Below are 18,783 nucleotides of genomic sequence, written 5' to 3'. Positions count from 1 at the left end.
CCTGCATAAGTCTCAGCTGTGTCCTCCTCAGAAAATTCAATTTTGGGGGGTTATACTGGATACCCACTTACATCGAGTATTTCTGCCAGAATTGAAGGCAAAGGATATTTGTCAACTAGTTTGGCAAATCCTGGGGCTGCAGGACCCTTCGGTTTGGCAGTGCCTAAAGTTGTTAGGAAAGATGGTGGCTACTTTCGAGACCCTGCAATATGCCAGATTTAATTCTCGAATGTTCCAGTGGAACATATTGGCGCATTGGTCAGGAAACACCAAGACTATGAAGACCGAGAAAGTGGTTTTGACACCAGAGATGTGGGTTGCTCTAAAGTGGTGGACGGATGTGAACTCTCTCCAGTGGGGCCGATCTCTTCAGTCTTGGGAGTGGCTGGTGGTCACCACAGATGCCAGTCTCGGGGGCTGGGGCGCAGTGACACTGGATTTGAGATTACAAGGTCTGTGGTCCACGGAGGAGTAGATTCTTCCAATAAATGTATTGGAATTAAGGGCAGTAAGGAAGATTTTATGCCAGGCGGAGGAGAGGCTGAAAGGTTCTCCCATCTGTATTCAGTCGGACAATGCTACGGCTGTAGCATATTTGAATCATCAAGGGGGCACACGCAGCAAGATGGTGATGCTGGAAGTGTCTCGGATTCTTTGTTGGGCAGAAGACAATGTCCCAGCTCTGTCGGCAGTGTTTATTCCAGGAGTCAAATATGTGGAAGCGGACTTCCTAAGCAGGGAGGAGCTGCTAGAAGGGGAATGGGATCTGAATCCTCAGGTGTTCCAGGAGATTGTGGATCTTTGGGGTCTGCCGGAAGTGGATTTGATGGCATCCAGGTTAATTTGTCAGGTACCGAGGTTCTGTTCCAGGGCCAGGGATCCACTGGCGTGGGCAGTGGATGCAATGACGATACCTTGGACCGTCAAGTTGGCTTATGTGTTTCCTTCGTTCCAAATGATTGCCCGGGTGTTGAAGAGCGTGAGATCCCAGAGGACTCAGGTCATCTTGATAGCTCCAGATTGGCCAAGGAGATCTTGGTACTCCAACATTCTGAGGTTATCAGCTGCATCATGGGGTCTACCTCTACGCCCGGACCTGTTAAGACAAGGCCCATTCTTTCATCAGGACCTAGGTCGGCTAATTTGACGGCATGGCTCTTGATGAAAGAAAAAGGGGTCTTCGGATGATTAATACTATGATTAAGGCAAGAAAGCCGGTGTCTTTGGCAAATTATTATCGATTGTGGAAAACATAAATTAGGTGGTGTGAGAGACAGAAGGCTCACACTTCCAGGTTTAGGGTTTCCAGGTTACTGGAATTTTTACAGGACTAATGTTCTTCGGGACTGAGTCTACAGTCATTGAAGATTCAGATTTCGGCTTTGTTCATATTCTTCCAAAAGAAAGTGGCATTGATCCCCGGAGCTAAAGACTTTTCTGCAAGGAGTTATGAGATTGAAACCTTATAAACAGCCTGTGGCACCATGGGACTTGTCTCTGGTGCTGGCGGTGCTTCAAAAACCTCCTTTTGAACCAAAGTCAGCTGACTTGAAATTTCTCACATGGAAAGGTACCTTTTTACTGGCCATCGCCTCAGCTAAGTGAGTTTCTGAGTTAGGAGCATTGTTGTGTAAGCCTCCATTTTTGATTTTTCATGAGGATAGAGCTGTACTGAGGACAGTTCCAAAGTTTTTGCCAAAAGTGGTTTCTTCGTGCCACTTGAACCAAGAGATTGTTCTTCCGGTGTTCAGTCCTCCGGAGGAATCTAAGAAATGGGACAATCTTAAAAATGTGGATGTTGTTCGCACTTTGTCCATCTATGTGGACAGTGTGACGGATGTCCGTAAAACAAATTCTTTATTGGTTTTGTATGATGTACACAAAAAAGGTTGGCCTGCTTCTAGACAGACCATTGCTAGGTGTTTGAGATCAGTGATTGCTTTTGCATACTCTAAGGTTGGCAGACCAGTGCCTGCTCGGATAAACGCTCATACCACTAGGTCGGTTGCTGCCTCTTGGGCGGTGCGCCATGGTGCTACGGCTGAACAAGTATGCAGGGCTGCCACTTGGTCATCTGTTTACACTTTTACCAAATTTTATAGGTTCCATGAGTTCGCATCGGAGGATGCATCATTCAGGTGAGCAGTGATGAGAACTGCAAACCTGAGCGTACCCTCCCAAAGGACCGGCTCTTGAACATCCCAATGTGAGCTGTGTCACCAGGATAATTGAAAGAGAAAAGGGGATTTTGTAAGAACTTACTATTTGAATCCCTTTCTCTTATATTATCCTGGTGACACAGCGATCCCTTCCTTACGCTCAGTAAGACCATTTCATGTAAGAATAGGTTGTTTTGAAGGATATCGTGCACTAGTATGATTTGGGGTTTGCCTATCTAAGTGAGTGGAGGTCTAACCTACAGATCTCCGGATGAATTTTCTACAGTATACAGGGTTTTACTTAGATTTTTGGGTGCTCCTTACATGGACATAGAATGGATAAATGGGGAGGTGGTAAGGAGAGAAAGAACCAGGATAGGTAAATCATGAAATAATACTCCCCTTCTAGTTTTATCCCAATTCTCCGGATTCCTGTCGAAGTTTCCTTATTTTCATACAGTCGATCGATATGTGGATAAAAGAATGCACATATATAGCGTGTTAAAAACTCCCGAATTAATCAATTTTTCTGTATTTTGGTTGGTGTAATGGCACTGTACCCAACTCACTAAATATAAGGCTATAATAAACACATCAAGGTAGCTTTACACTGGATGGCATACCCGTACTCACGATAAATAATTGTAATATAAGCACATCAAGGTTTCTTTCAAGAATGGGTGGCGTACCCATACTCATGGTGTGAAGATTTTCAACGTATATCAAGGTATCTTTGTTCTTCATAAAATCATTTTAATAACAGGAACAACAAATAGTACACAATAATAGTAAAAGTTAGAATTTTGATCTTTAGTTTAAAAAAGCAAAGTTACTAGTGGTGATAATGTGTGATCTTACACTAGCAGTGGATCAACACATATACACTCACCTGGCTCTTGCTGTAATTCATTTGGAAGATAGTTCACTAGTCTTAAGTCAACATGTTTCGAGACCATCTGTCTCTTCCTCAGGGCTCAGACTAGTGAGATGCAGGCAGATCTTTTATACCATGTGATAGGAACTAATTCCTGGTTTGGACACCTTTTTAAAATTTCAGTCTCTAAAAGTACAGATCTATGCCCATCTCCCATTAGGTGCAGATGTATTTCCTTTTTTTTTTGCAAAATTTGATACATTTGCAGCCAGTGTATGTAGTCCTGTAAGAAATAGTAGCTTTTTTGACCACATTATGTAATGGGGGAAAAGCATCTCTCATAGAAAATGGAAGATTTTCTGTTTGTTCTTTGTAAGGCTAGTGTCAATCTTTAACCTTCACAAATATCAAATACCATTTTAATGTTTTTGCTGCCAATTTTGAGTAAAGCTTTGAGTTGAACCACCAAAAAGGGGATGTTTTGTGATGTCATCATGATAAACTGGCATTATGCTATAGTTGTCACATTAAAGTGTATGAAAGGTAAAGAATTTAGTGTTGGTGTGGGCTTTTATTTTCCCATTGTTGTGTGTTTCTATATATATTTTTGTTTACTTTCTTTCTGTTCCTGTCCTTTGGAGTTGGCTTTGTTCTTTGCAGATTGGTGATATGTAATAGGGTGGGGGTGTATTTAAATGTGTGCTGGAATGTTTTTTTTTTGTTTGTTTGTTTTTTAAAGCTTGCAGCAGCCACTGGGTTTTGCTATTCAATCTTTTTGTAAAAAGTGGGACGCAGTGATTTTTATTTTTTTTTGGAAACTTTCGGAGCAAAACTAATTTTTTCCTAAAATAAGCCCACCGATTGTATGCAAAATGTAATGTGTCTGTGTGATTGAAGTCACATCCTTTTATTCAAATTACTCAATTTATGTACCATATTTGTAAAAAATAGTCTTATTTGATTTTAAAGCCGAACACAATGGTTTTGCCTGAGTGAATTTCGTTTGCACTTTCATTGTGTGTTTGTATGTATTTAATTATGTTTTACTCATGGTGACTGCAATTTTTGCATTTTATTATTATTTTTATTTATTTAGTGCCACAGTGCAGGACAAGTACAGTATATAAACATTTCTGCATCAGCAGACAATACTAAAATAAGTATAAGGGCAGTGTAAAAATAAGAAGAAAGAGCACATGAGGGAATAGGGCCCCACTTGTGAGATTACATTCTAATGAAGAGGGTCAGACAGACACAAGTGATAAAAGTGAGCATGTAACAGTGGGTTAGGATGGGCGTTGGCTGGGTTTGGTGAGGAAGTTGCCTGTCAATGCCTGTTTAAAGTTTTGTGGAGGGGTGCATTTATTAACACAATCCAGACACTTAGCTACAATATTATACTATATACAAATTGGGTATTCCAATGTAGATAATAACTATTAGCACTATCACTTGACATAAACCAAGGCAAAGGCTGCTGTTTTCTTGAGGCATAAATGTTGCACATATGCTACTTTTACAGAGCTGGATGCATCTTTAGCAAACCTAGAATTCCTAGAAAACTTTCCCTGATGTATTTACATAAAACTATACATTTTCTTTGTGCTTTATACATTGAATGTACTTTAAAACAATTGTCCAATTTATTTTATGTAAGTTAGCATTTGAAGCACATGAGCATTTTAGTTAAGTCTACTTTTGTCATTCATGTGTATTTTTTCTTCAGAACACCCAATCAAAACCGTTTCATGATAAGTCTCAGCGCTCTAAGAAAGCAAAGGAACCCAAACCCAAAGTAAAGAAGCTCAAGTATCACCAGTATATCCCCCCTGATCAAAAGCAGAAATGTACCCCAGCAATGGACTCATCTTATGCGAAAATACTGCAACAACAGCAGCTTTTTCTTCAGCTCCAAATCCTAAATCAGCAGCAGCAACAGCACTACAACTACCAGACAATCCTCCCAGCCCCTCCAAAGTAAGTTGGTTTGTGTGAGAGGGGCCATATTTTGTAATTAGTGTAAATTGTCTCTGATGTTATGCGTAGTACTTAAAGGGAAAACTAAATGCCTCTTAACAGCTTCAGTTGTAAGTTTGACTTGTCCTAAGCATATACCTTAAAGGTTTTAAGGATCAGACTCTTTCACAGTCAACACTACAGGAATGTACAGCATGGACGCTAACAACAGAGGTCTATTATTATTATTGTTATTATGGGCAATTATTGCTGGTGGGGACTGAGAAAAAGCTAACAACATTAGAATGACATTAAGCACCAACTTGATTATGGGATGAGGTCATTAAGCAAGCAGGGCATAGTAATATGAAACATTTCAAAGTACTGTACCCCCAATCACGGCTGTTAGAAACTCTCATGCCTTTAAAAAAAAAGTTATGAGATCTCTTAATTGTCGTGTGATGAGATTAAAAACATCTGCACAAAAGAAATCTTCAGGAAAGTTCAGGATAATTTAAAACAAAGACAAAAAAAATTCTAATATAGCCAGGGGTAGGGGAAATGCACACACTACCCAACCACCACTATCCTGGCAAATGACTCTAATTTCAGCCTTTGAAAAGAAAAGTCTCCTGTAGCAATATATTTGATTATAGCAATAGCCAAGTTAAAGCAAACTCTGTCGCTGAATCACATTCTACTGTAATTTCTGGATCACTCTCCGTATCGAGCAAAATCAAAAACGGTTTAATCCTCTCTCATGAAATGCAATTCATACTTGCTCTGTCATTGAGAACCCAATGTATTTGTACACCTCCAGCTTTATACTTTCTTTCCGCCCGCCACGAAAGGCAGTTCCTATTAATCCAGCACAGGCTTCCATTCTTAAATCCCTGGGCATTTAAAAAAAAACTCAGTGGCAGTAGAGGGAATCTAAGCCGTGAACCTCCTATCAACTGTAACCATGTTATGCTGCTTTCCCACTGCCAAACCTGCTCTGACCCAGTTTTTTAAAATGTTTCTTTAACCGGGTCAGAGCAAGTTTAACCCCATTCACACTGCATGTTGTAAACTGTATATTACTGGTTATTTACCTTTTTTGTACCTTTCACATTGCAACCGTTGTGAATGGTACACGGTAATCAACCAGTAATTAACCATGCACTAGGCAGCACTTAGTAACACTCCCTCCCTCCCCTGGTACCTGGCAGCGAGGTAGGCAGCGGGCGTGCACGGGTCACTAGGAGGCAGCGGATCCCGCTCATTACATATGCGCATATGAATGAGCCGCTCATTACATATGCACGTATGAATGAGCCGCTCATTACATATGTGCGTATGAATAAGCCGCTCATTACATATGCACATATGAATGAGCTGCTCATTACATATGTACATATGTAATGAGTGGTCCCGCTAGTTCCCATTTGCAGCAGGGACCCCTCCGATTAAATCACACTCTCCTAATGGACCTGCTTCCTCCGCCTGAGCACAGACCGTGCTGCCCGGATCCCCAGGATTGCTGCCAGGTACCAGGGTAGGGGGGTACCAGCTGCAAGGTACCAGGGGAGGGGAGAGACCAGTGTGGGATACCGTTTAAGACCCTTTCCCACTGCCAAAAAAATGAGTCTTAAATGGGTAGGACACTGCTTTTTACCCATTTAACAAATACCGGTATTTGTTAAATGGGTAAAGCACCCTGGAGCTTTCCCACTGCAGCTCTACCTGTTTAAAAAGGCTAAAAAAGGGCAATTTACCGTTTAAGAGCTGCAGTGGGAAAGGGGTATAAGTAATCTCTCCTCAGTCTCTCAAATTTCAAATAGGAGACGAATAGAAGCAGTACCCAACAGACGGCACTGTGCTTTGAAGTACAGATCTGTAAATTCTCGTTCTGTGAATGACATCCAAAGTGCCAAAACACACAACTTAAAGAGAATTGCAGGCCCTCTGGTATCCCACATCAGGTCCGTCCTTTGTAATGCCAGATTTATAAAAAAAAAAAACAAGACTGCTACAATTACTGACCTTATCGAATCTTCAGATCTAGCCTGTATTACTGAGACTTGGCTGGATGAAAATGCAACACCTATTCTGGAAGCTGCAGTTCCACAAACTACTCTGTCATTCACAACCCCAGACTGGACCGCAGGGGAGGCAGGGTGGCTATCTACTTTAAAAAAGCACTAATACTTAGGGTCTGCCCAATGGAAATTACGGTACTTGTTTCCTATCTGGGCGCCCATCGCGGGCATCGCGTGTACATCGCATGCCATTATAATGACATGCGATGCGACCGACGCGATGCCCGCGATTTTACATAGGGACCAATGTTAAATGTCCCAATTGACCCGCGATGACCACGATTTACCATAGGAAACAATGTTAAATGGATCAATTTCCCCAAATTATCATAGGGAACAATGGGAAATGGGGCAAAAACACCCCTGAACATAAAAATGTCCCCCCAAAAGTAGTTGACGCCACCCCGCCATCAACGTGAACCCGAAGCGTGGCGAGCGGCGGCGGTACGCGTCCTCCGACCTTTTCATGCCCTACTATCCACTAGGGCGTGGAGTGAGAATAGAATAGTGTGGCGAGCGCAGCGAGCCACCGAGCCCGAAGCGTGGCGAGCGGACGTGGATACCTTCACAGTTATACGCGTCCCCTCGCGGGCTTCCCAGGTGTCCATGGCGACGCGGACACCTGGGAAGCCCGCGAAGGGACGCGTTTACCTGTGAAGGTATCCGCGTCCCCTCGCGGGGCTCGCTGCGCTCGCCACGCTTCGGGCTCGGTGGCTCGCTACGCTCGCCACACTATTCTATTCTCACTCCACGCCCTAGTGGATAGTAGGGCATGAAAAGGTCGAAGGACGCGTACCGCCGCCCCTCGCTGCGCTCGCCACGCTTCGGGTTCACGTTGATGGCGGGGTGGCGTCAACTACTTTTGGGGGGACATTTCAATGTTCAGGGGTGTTTTTGGCCCATTTACTATTGTTCCTATGCTGATTTGGGTAAATTGATCCATTTAACATTGTTTCCTATGGTAAATCGTGGTCATCGCGGGTAAATTGAGGCATTTAACATTGTTCTCTATGGGAAAAACGCGGGCATCGCGTCTGGCCCATCGCACCCGATTTTTTATCGGCCGCGATGGCCCCGATTTTACCCCCGATGCCCGCGATTAAAATCGTGGGCGCCCAGATAGGAAACAAGTACCGAAATTACTCATTTGAGTGCATTGCTGCCTGGTGTTCTGCACAATTAGGTTTCAGGGTACTTCTCATCTACCGCCCCCCTGGAGATGCAAAGACATTTCTACAAGAGTTTGCAGATATTGTTGCTAGGCTAGTTCTAGAGCACAGGAGAAAGAGAGTTGTTTCTGGAGCCGCACTGGATGGTTCATCCCTGTGTATAGCTATTTTCAAAAGGCTACAGATTGGGGTGCAGTTTTAAGAACCAAACTACCTTCATGTGTATTGGGTTGGTACTTTACAAACCTAATGTAGTTTAAATGGTGTTTGGTGGTGCTAAATGAGCTAGAGGGTGTATATATAGTTTTGCAAATAGAGAAGGAAAGCTCTTTGTTGGGACACTCTTACTAGTTTAAAGAGGGGTCACAGGTATCTACATATCTTATGCTCTGGATTATATTTAAAATATAACTTTTAAAGCTGGATACTGATTACCTGTCTCCTGTATATAAACTGTTCTATTTGTTTGTACATCCCTTTTGTTCTATACATTATATGTGTGAATCTTTTTTATATGAAATACACATTAAAAGTTATATTTTAAATATAATCCAGAGCATAAGATATGCAGACCTGTGACCCCTCTTTAAACTAGTAAGAGTGCCCCAACAAAGAGCTTTCTTTCTCTATTTGCAAAACTATAGTTCTAGAGCACTAAAGATGGCTCATCCTTGGGGATTTCAATGCTCTCACACCATGGCCAAGATCTCATGTGCACAATGAATGCTCTCGGGCTCACAAAAGTCATCCCCTCTGCTACACATAAAAGTGGTCACACTCTTGATCTTGCCTTCCAGATTGGATCAGAAGTCTCTGACCTAAAGATAAACACAGTCACGTGGTCAGACCACCACTCAATATGGTTCTCAGTCGCAACCCCTCAAAATAGATCTTTGCCCATGGAATTGACCAGATATCGCCCAAGGAGGGGTATGACTCCTCGGGCCATGGCAGCTAACTTGGACCTCTCGGCAGTAAAGGGGACCTGTAAAGATCCATGTCCCCTAGTCCATTATTATAACAGGGCTGTGAAAGCAGCACTGGATACTATCACCCCCTATGCCTATACGACCCTGCAAACCACACCATCAAGCACCCTGGTTTGACAACAGTATTCGTGATCTCAAGAAAAGGGGTTGTATACTTGAAAGACGATGGAGGAAGACAAACCTGGCAGAGTATAAATTAAATCTAATGAAACACAATGGAAAATACCAATCAACAATTACCTGCAAGAAAACAGAGTTCCTTTCAAATAAGATCATGTCAGCAACAAATAGGCCCGCTCAGCTTTTCCATACAGTGGAGATGCTTTGCAAACCAGCATGCCTGCATCCTAATGAGACCCTCTCCCAGTCAAGAAGCAATGAGTTTGCTAAATTCTTTGCAGATAAAGTATTTATCATCCGGGCTTAAATCCCCTCAGTGACACCAAAGGAGTACCAACATACCAAGCCTGCCAGAGTAAGACACCTGCCTTCATGGGACATCTTTGACCAAGTGGATGTACAATATATTGCTGGAATTTCCCGACTGTTGCGTCCCTCTTCCTGTGATCTGGACCCTGCCCTATCCAAGCTTCTTTTAGGGTGTATGGAAATAATTGGCCCTGCTTTAGCAAAAATAGTTCAATGCTCTTTGTAGACAGGCATTTTTCCCGAGCCACTAAATGAAGCAATAGTCAGACCACTTCTTAAAAAATCTAATTTAGACCCTGACTGCATGACCAACTACAGGCCAGTATCAAATCTTCCTTTTCTAGGAAAGGTAATTGAGAAAGTGGTTGCAACCAGGGCTATTTTTGTGCAGGCTCTAGCAGGAACTGTGGCCCTTATTCTAGCTCACTCTTTCTGACAAAATATTTCTTAGATGGACAAAACCATGAGCACTGCAGGTGAGGCAGATGTAAAACCCCACCCAAATCTAATTATCTCTGCACAAGTAACACCTGCCTCACCTGCAGTGCACATGGTTTTGTCCATCTAAGAAATATTTTGTCAGAAAGAGTGAGCTAGAATAAGGGCCACAGTTCCTGCTGGAGCCTGCACAAAAATAGCCCTGGTTGCAACTCAATTAGAGACCCACCTGTCAACCCATGACATTTATCATCCATTCCAGTCAGGATTCAGGAGAAGACACAGCACACAAACAGGTCTAGTATGTGTGCTCAATGTTCTTCTAAATGGAAGGGATAGAGGAGACTGTTCAATCTTACTCCTTCTGGACCTTCCTGCAGAATTTGACACCGTTGACCATGGGATTCTAATTGCGCGCCTGAAGAATTTCTGTGGTCTGGGTGGCACAGTCCTTAGCTGGTTCAAATCATTTCTCGCTGGCAGGTCACAGAGTTTTGTTGGGTGTATACTCTTCGCCAACAGTGCCGTTGTCTTGTGGTGTCCCACAGGGTTCTATACTATCCCATGCTTTTTGCAGTATACATGCCTCCACTGGGTGACATAAACAGACATCATACATGCATTTATATCATCGTGCCTAGACTACTGCAATGCTCTCTACCTGGGTCTCCCATCAAAAGAATTGCACCGCTTGCAGCTGGTACAAAATGCAGCCGCCAGACTATTAACTAACCAGCCTGCCACAGGCTACCTGTAAAATGCGAATCGTTTTCAAGATTGCCTTACTCACTTTCTAGGCCCTACATGACAAGGGCCCAAGGTACCTGCAGCAGCTTCTGATTCCTTACTGTCCTACTTGATTACTTCGATCCGTTGAAGGACTACTAACTGTACACAGAATTTCCCTGAATTCATCTGGGGGTCGAGCTTTCAACTTTGTTGCTCCAACTCTATGGAACTCTCTTCCTCGCACAGTGCAAGAAGCCCCCACTGTAGAATCGTTTAAAAATAGACTAAAGAGGTACCTATTTACTCAAACATTTTACTGATATCTACTTTTAAGCTTGTTGTGTATTTTGAGCTGTAAAGACAATGGTAAAGCACTTTGAGCCCTAATGGGAAAAAAGTGCTATATAAATATCATCATTATTAACTGCACACTATGGGAATAATGGCATTCCAATGGTTTGCTCGCTTACTAGTTATTGTCCTGTGATCACCAGTCAGTGACACACTAGACCACAGAAAACATTAATTACTTGCCTGGGGGGGTCACCTCAGGTGGGACCATACCAAGCTGGGCTTTCCCTGACTGGTCGCATCTCATATGACCAGTCAGAAACTCCCACTGTGCATCTGTAGCAAAGGAATCTTTTCATGCAGCTGCTGCTATCAGAGGGACATCCTGCCCCTCTGTTTCCAGATCCTAAACATAGAGCCCTGTTTAAGTAAGAATACTATGTAACTAAAATTATTATCCTTCTCTTCTGTGTCTGCCATGCAGCTAATCACTGCAGATTCGGCAACCCAGTAGTGCCCCCCCCCCCCCTCCCCACACCACGGTTGCAAACAGCAGCAGGTGATGGGGAAATGTTTAAAAGCAGCCCTCGTCTTTCCTATTGACCCCTGGATGCTGCAGACCTTACCCATCCTGTCTTCCATAAATGTAGTGAGGAAACCTAAGTGTAGAATCCAAGAAAGAAAAGGGAAGATTGGTGCAGAAGAAAGCGGAAAATGTACCAGATCTGGCTATTTGATTATATATAAAGTAAAAAGTAGGACGGTTTCTTCTAAAAATATACAATTTTAATATATAGAATAGAGAATTATATATGGCATTCCATATTGAAATTATACATGTACAAGTGCACCAAAAATAAACAAAAAAAGTTTTGTTTAAAAGATTATCATAAGCAAGTTACCACTTTAAATGAGCTCAATGTGTATTATTTGGACTAGGGCATCTCCAATACCATAGTATATAACAGCAAGGTGTTACCAGGTAGCCAGCAAAGTCCCCATTTTGGTGGTTGAGATGGAGAATGATGAACAGCTTAAATTTTAAAAAGTGAAAATTGGACTAATTGTGGGTGCAATTCAATACACAGTTCTTCTTAGTAATGAAGTGTAAAATATGAACCCGAACAAATACCAAAGAAAAGCCTGATGTTGGGATATTTTATATGACTTCCACTATTAAGAACTACAGCAATCACATACTGCATTGTGGAATAAGAATAGTTACAGACATGTACAGATGGCGCCGGGCTTGTCTTTGCTGGGGATGGCGGAGGACTCGCCACCCGCCATCCCCCGCCCCGCGCCATCTGTATGTCGGAAGGGGACGCGCGTGCACGAGGTGCACGCGCGTCCCGTTCCGACGGTGCTTTTGCCCGGGTCCCCGCCGGCTTCCCCGGGTCCCCGCTGGTCCACACCGCCCCCCCGCAGCCCCCCGCAGCCCTGCCCGTCTCCCTGAAGCTGGAGACGGGCAGGACTGCACCCGCCGCGCCGCCTCGCCGCCCGGCTATTGAGACGCTCGTGCGTGGGAGACGCACGAGCGTCTCATTCAGCCAGAGCGCCAGATTGCTGGCGGATCGCCAGGGACACGGTCCTGGCGCTCCGCCAGCAATAATAAGGCCAGCTCCATCTGTAGATTAAATAGGTGGATGGGTTTGGATTACCTAACGAAAACTTGATCAACCCAAATCTAATGTGGTCTATAATCATGCAGCCCTGTTGTGGCGGCTATGGGTCATTGGGTCGACCCAATTTAGGTCGGCATGCATTGAGTCGACCACTGAAGGTCGACTCAAGCATTGGGTCGACAATAGCAAGGTCGACAGTAAAAAGGTAGACCTGAGTTTTTCACGTTTTGTGCCCCAATTTCGACATAGACACCATCCAAGTGTACTGAGTCCACTCACAATACATTTCAGTGGATAGGAATGTATGTGGCTTCTATTCATAGTAATTGGAGACCATTGCGATGTAAACTAGTGTGGCATGCCACTCTGTTTGTATCAGAAACCCGCTACTTTAAGCTGCAATACGCAGCCGCGACCTAGCGTAACACATATGTAATTTATGGGCATTTATCAGAAAAGGATTGGGACAATCCATTAGATGCCCCTAACGTAATCGATGTATAGCTATATGAATGTATACAATGTGTAGCTATATGAAATAACTATACTTTTCGAATGTCCAATTGATTGACTTTAACTATACCAATTTTGGAAACCACACTATAGTTTCTGTAAAATATTTCCAGCTAGTATGTACAGAGAGCTCTTTCTTAGGACCAGACGTATCAAGCTTCAAAAAGTGATAAAATGGAGAGTGATAAACAACAAGACAATAAGCTACTAACTGCCACATTTGGCTGGGTTTGAAAAACTACAGATAGGAGCTGATTAGCTGTCCATTGTATCACTTTTGAAGCTTGATAAATCTGTCCCTTAATGTCTATCATGATGTTTATTTATCTCCATTTAGACTTTTTTAGATGGGAACCTCTAAGAGTCGTTGTTGCCCTGAAATACCATCAGGAGGAAGTGGACACATATCCTTGTCATTGGGCATGTCCTATTATTCAGTGCCTGATTCAGAGTTGCTAAATCTTTTTCAGTTGGGCAAAACCATGTGTACAGCAGGTGGGGCAAATGGAACATATGCGGAGAGATTGGTGCTTTATTTTGTTTCTGTGCAGGGTAAATATTGGCTGCTTTATTTTTACACTGCAATTTAGATTTCAGTTTGAGAACACACCACCCATTCTAAATCTCTCTGCATATGTTACATTTGCTACACCTGTAGTGCATATGGTTTTGCCCATTTGAGAAAGATTTCCCAATCATACTTTCACATAGAATTATGAGTAAAATATTTAGCTTCACCTGTAGATCTTTTAAAATGTGTCAGTGAGTAAAAAGTACACCTATGCACCTGCTATGTGACCTGGAAAACGTGAACTGTTAGGGTACTTGAGGACAAAGGTTTGGAACTATTGGTACTTTTGTATTAGCACAGCGCCCACTAAGCAAATTGCTTAGTGGGCGATTCTGCGTAAGAAAATCGCATTGCATGTGTTTTTTTGCGTGTGATGCGATCGCATGCAATGTGATTTTCTTATGTAATTTATTCACTGCTCTCTGGCCGCGGGTGGTGCGATCGCATACACTTGTATGAGATGCAGTGGGATTTAGGCACCCCCCCCTATCCACGCCACCCCGAAGCCTGGCGAGCAGCGGCGGAACGCATCTGTGAGAGGGGTGTTGTGTTGGTGCGGTGTGGTGCCTGCTGTCGTGCAGGTGTCTCCGGACCACTTACCTGGCGCCACACCCTCTCACCTTTAGGTCGTGCCAAACCACAGTCCTGGAATTCTCCGGCACCTAGACACCTAGGAGGAAGGAGAGTAGGTGAGAGCTGTTCCTCCTGGATGAAGACTGATGCGCCCACCGTCCTGTGACATCTCTACAGAGGCACGCTCAGGGAAACATCATCATCGGCGCACTGCCTCAGAGCCCTGGGTGTCACCTATTGGCACTTGTGCACCTAGATGAGGCCTTGACCTTGCACAGGGGTGCAAGGTCCACGCACGCCCTGGATGGAGGAAGGGAGACAGGCAGGAACAAACAGACGGACAGACAAGATGACACTCACAAACAACAGACCCGTGCAGAGCCTAACGAAAACTAAAAGTAAGCACGACTACTTAACTACAACGCAAAGCCCTAGAACTGAGTGTTTGTGGTGCAACACAACTACAACAACCTAAACAACATTGCTCTGCACGGACGACAACATACAATACAGTACCAGACCTTACCAACCAACTGTTCCTTCAACCTCTGCCTAACCTTTGGTGTTACACTCCCTTCCTACCTAGAGCTGGCCAGCATATGCACTCAAAACTAGTCCTAACTACTGCGGACCGACGAGGGGACTGCCGTGGAGCACGTCCACCTCCTAACCCCAACAACCCACGGGACACTCTACTATACCGGGCCTAATGCCCTCCCCGTATCACCTGCAGGCCTAGTGCCTGCCTATTAATTAAACCAAAGTAACTTTCAATTCAAACACTCCTAACTAAGGCTCAGGCCTAGTGCCTGTCAGTGACCACAGGCCTAGTGCTTGACTGGGGCACAGGCCTAGAGGCCTGAGTGGAGGCACAGGCCTAGGGCCTGAATGGGGGCACATGCCTGGGGCCTGGCTAATGGAGCCGACGGGCCTAGTGCCCGGCTACCTGGGCCTCACACCCAGCTACTGTGCCATGGACCTAGTGCCCGGCTAACTGGGGGAACCTGGGGCCTGGAGGGCCAAGCTATCTGTTCCAAGGGCCAGGAGGGCCCAACAATTAATTGGCCACGGGCCGAGAGGGCCCGACTGAAATACCTGCAGGCCAGAAGGGCATGGCACTGCCCACGGGCCTAGCGCCCGAACACCCGGTGGTCTAGGGTAGGAGTGGGTAGGTGGCCCAAAGGCCGCCTACCTGCCGTTGGGAGAGGCCACCATCTGCTTTCTTCTGCCGCTTGCTAGCTCTGGCCAGCGGCGGCGCCACTTCCTCTCCTCGTCCAGGAGGCGCCGGCGATTCCCCTTCTTGAGCCCGGCGTCTTCTGGCCTCTTCAGTGGCCGCCGGAGCTCTTCTCCCCGCCACAGTCTTCTGCGGTGTCCTCTGGCGGCTTCCTTCTTCAGCGCTCCGCCAGCGTGGATCCCTCCTCCCTCTTCGCCTTGATCCCAGCTTTGTCCCTCTTAACCGCTGCCCATGTTATAGGCGCAGGGATCAAACAACCGATCCATGCGCTGGGGAAAGCTGTGCTGTGCAGGACACAGCACAATCCCTCTCTGTCCCTGCTGCTGCTCCAGTGCTGGTAGCAGAGAAGCTGTCCCAGCACCGGGGCACATTATTACACATCCTCCCAACCTTTTCATACCCCCACTGGCGAGCCACCGAGCCCGAAGCGTGGTGAGCCACCGAGCCCGAAGCGTGGCGAGTGCAGCAGAATACATGTAACGTAATCCGCGTCCACTCGTGGGGTTCGCAACGCTTCAGGCTCGCCACTCTATATAAAATAGTCTCCACGCCGATGTGGATAGTGGGAGTATGAAAAGTTCGGGAGGACGCGTTCCGCCACCCCTCGCGGGGCTCGCTGTGCTTGCCACGCATCGGGGTGGCGTGGATAGGGGGTGGCTAAATCCCATTGCATCTCATACAAGTGTATAGTAAAGTAAATGGCATCACAACCTATAAAGTCGCATGCGATCGCATACAATTTTGCGTGCGGCCAGACAGCAGTGAATAAATTACATAGGAAATGCAATGCGATTTTCCTACGGTGCCGTACGTATGCAAATAGGGTGCCGTGGAAATACACAAGTACCAAACTATTTTACTGGGTTGGATTGAACACTTAGACAAATACCTCTATTCTTGAATAAATAAAATGTAATACCGTATTTGTTATGGATTTGGTGAAAATGCTATTGAACAGTAAGAAACATATGGAAGTTTTTTTCACATTATGTGAATCTTGTAGAGATACCATCCTATCAACTACCAGAGACAAACATTTATTCTAGACTTTGCAATACTGCCTGGTATTGGACCTGGATGACTGCACAAGATCTACCTATTTCATAAATCAAACCAGTATCATGCGGAAGTTGCATCCCTGTTAGTTTTTTGATAGTGGGATCTCATTGTTAGCACCCATCACATCACATGTCAGGGGTGCTTGTACAATGAAATATTGCATCGCATTTGGTGCCATGAGATGCGATATTTCATTGTATAAGCATTCCTCTGCCGTTAACATGGACATCGCATCGCACTATAGACAGTATGCGATATTTCATCGCATCGCGTACCGTCTACAGTGCTGTACAATGCGTTCAATGTGATACGATATTTGAACGCATCGCACAGTACTATAAACGGTAAGCGATGCGATTTCACTACATAGAATAGCCCACTAAGCTATTTGCTTAGTGGGTGCCGTGCTAGGAAACAAGTACCGTTTTTTTTTTTCCAGTATTTAAATTATCACATTTAATAGTAATAACTTTGCATTTCATTCTGCAATAAGTCAATTCATATGGACAAGGTACAATATTTAAAGCAAATGTAGTCACAATGGGGCAGGTATTGAGCCTACAATATACAAGAGATAAATGCAAGGGTGATAAAGAGAGATAAACGTCCAGCCAATCAGCTCCTTATACCCCTTTTACACCGCCGAAAAATCCGGGTCAGTGGCGGGTCAGACCCGGATCTGCGGCGGTGTAAATGGGGTGAAGCCGTGTCCATTTACACGGGTCCTCTACCCAGGTCCTGACCTGGGTAGAACACGGTCAGGACCCGTGTAGAGACCGGTGTAAATGGTCGCTGCGGGTTGAGGCACCCGCAGCGGGTCCTTCCACGGCGTGCAGCGCTGTCCCCTCTGCTGCAGGAGGAGGGGGGTGTCTACTGCTGCTGAGGGGGGGAGAAGCTGTCAGGCTGCTGAGGGGGGAGACGGAGGGGGTGCTGGTGGCAGCTGCTGTAACGCTTAACTCCCCCCTGCAGCCACAAGGTCCCTGCGGCGAATGGGATGTCAGTGGCGGGGGTCCCTAAGGGGGCCTAGTAGTTTCCATCCGCCGCAGGGACTCTGCTGGTGACAGCCCATTCGACTCAGGGACCCCGCGGCTGTAGGGGGGAGTTACAGCAGCAGCCGCGGCCAGCATCCCCTCCATATAAATACCTTAAGAAAGGGTGCCAGTTCCTCCTTCATGGACCCTGTCAGCTGGTGCCTACGGCGGGGTCAGCGGTGACTGACAGCCGCGCCGTGCGGGGTTGCCGTCATGTAAGGTGATGTCAGCGGGGTATCCCCTGTATGTGCATGGCTATCTAATGTTAAGTGAATGGAGTAGAAGCTGTGTGTAAGGTCTGTGCAGCACAGCATGGGCAGGTGTTGTGTATGCAAGTGTTTTGTATGCACTGTGCGACTATCGGTACTTGGAGAAAACGAATATCCGAATACTAGTGTCTGCTGATGTTAAAGTGAAGCCATATGTCCAATAAGCAGAGACACTTGTTGCTGATAATGTAACATATAGACATCAATTGGTCTGGATGAGCGGCAACCCTGGCGTGGCTGTAAGTCACCGCTGACCCCGCCGCAGGCACCAGCTGACAGGGTCAATGAAGCAAGCATTTTTAATGACATCCACAAAAAAAAGCAGGGCTGACCCAGGTCCAGTGTAAATGGTGTAGACCCAGGTCCGACCCTGGTCGAAGTGCTGTGTAAATGGGGTATAAAGCAGGGTCAGCTCCTGGAAACTCCAGTGTAGTAGTAGTAGTAGTAGTAGTAGTACGTTTATTTATAAGGCGCCGCAAAGTGTCCGCAGCGCCGTACATAGCAAACAGAAAAAACTAATTACAAGGTAACGTACAGGGTGTGTTGAAAGATACAGTATAAATAGGGGTATAGCTGGTAGAACTAAAATCAGCATCAGTTCAGAAGTAGGTGTCAAAATTGTCAAGGAGACTGAAGATGAAGTAGAGGAAGGGAAGACCAGGACAGGAGCACAGGTGAGGTAATGAGGTAGGGTGAGTACGTGAGGAAGGAGAACCCTGCTCATAAGAGTTAACATACTAAAAATAGGTGGGTGGACGAACGAAATACAAAAGGATAAGTAGGAACGGAGGGG

The 18,783-nt window shown here is 45.2% G+C and overlaps 1 protein-coding gene across 3 annotated transcripts in view; it reads left to right on the top strand.

The window, feature by feature from the left end:
• MRTFA (myocardin related transcription factor A) overlaps positions 1-18,783 on the top strand; it is a 157,622-nt gene that overhangs the window by 87,466 nt on the left and 51,373 nt on the right. For all 3 annotated transcript variants that reach the window (XM_083156644.1, XM_083156645.1, XM_083156646.1), the window contains one exon: positions 4,760-5,010. In XM_083156644.1, the coding sequence (XP_083012770.1) occupies positions 4,760-5,010 (251 nt within the window). The remainder of the gene's footprint in view (positions 1-4,759; positions 5,011-18,783) is intronic.

The sequence above is a fragment of the Crinia signifera genome, chromosome 8 (assembly GCF_055691185.1).
Source record: "Crinia signifera chromosome 8, ASM5569118v1, whole genome shotgun sequence".
Classification (NCBI taxonomy): Eukaryota; Metazoa; Chordata; class Amphibia; order Anura; family Myobatrachidae; genus Crinia; species Crinia signifera.
This window is presented reverse-complemented; position numbering and strand designations above follow the sequence as displayed.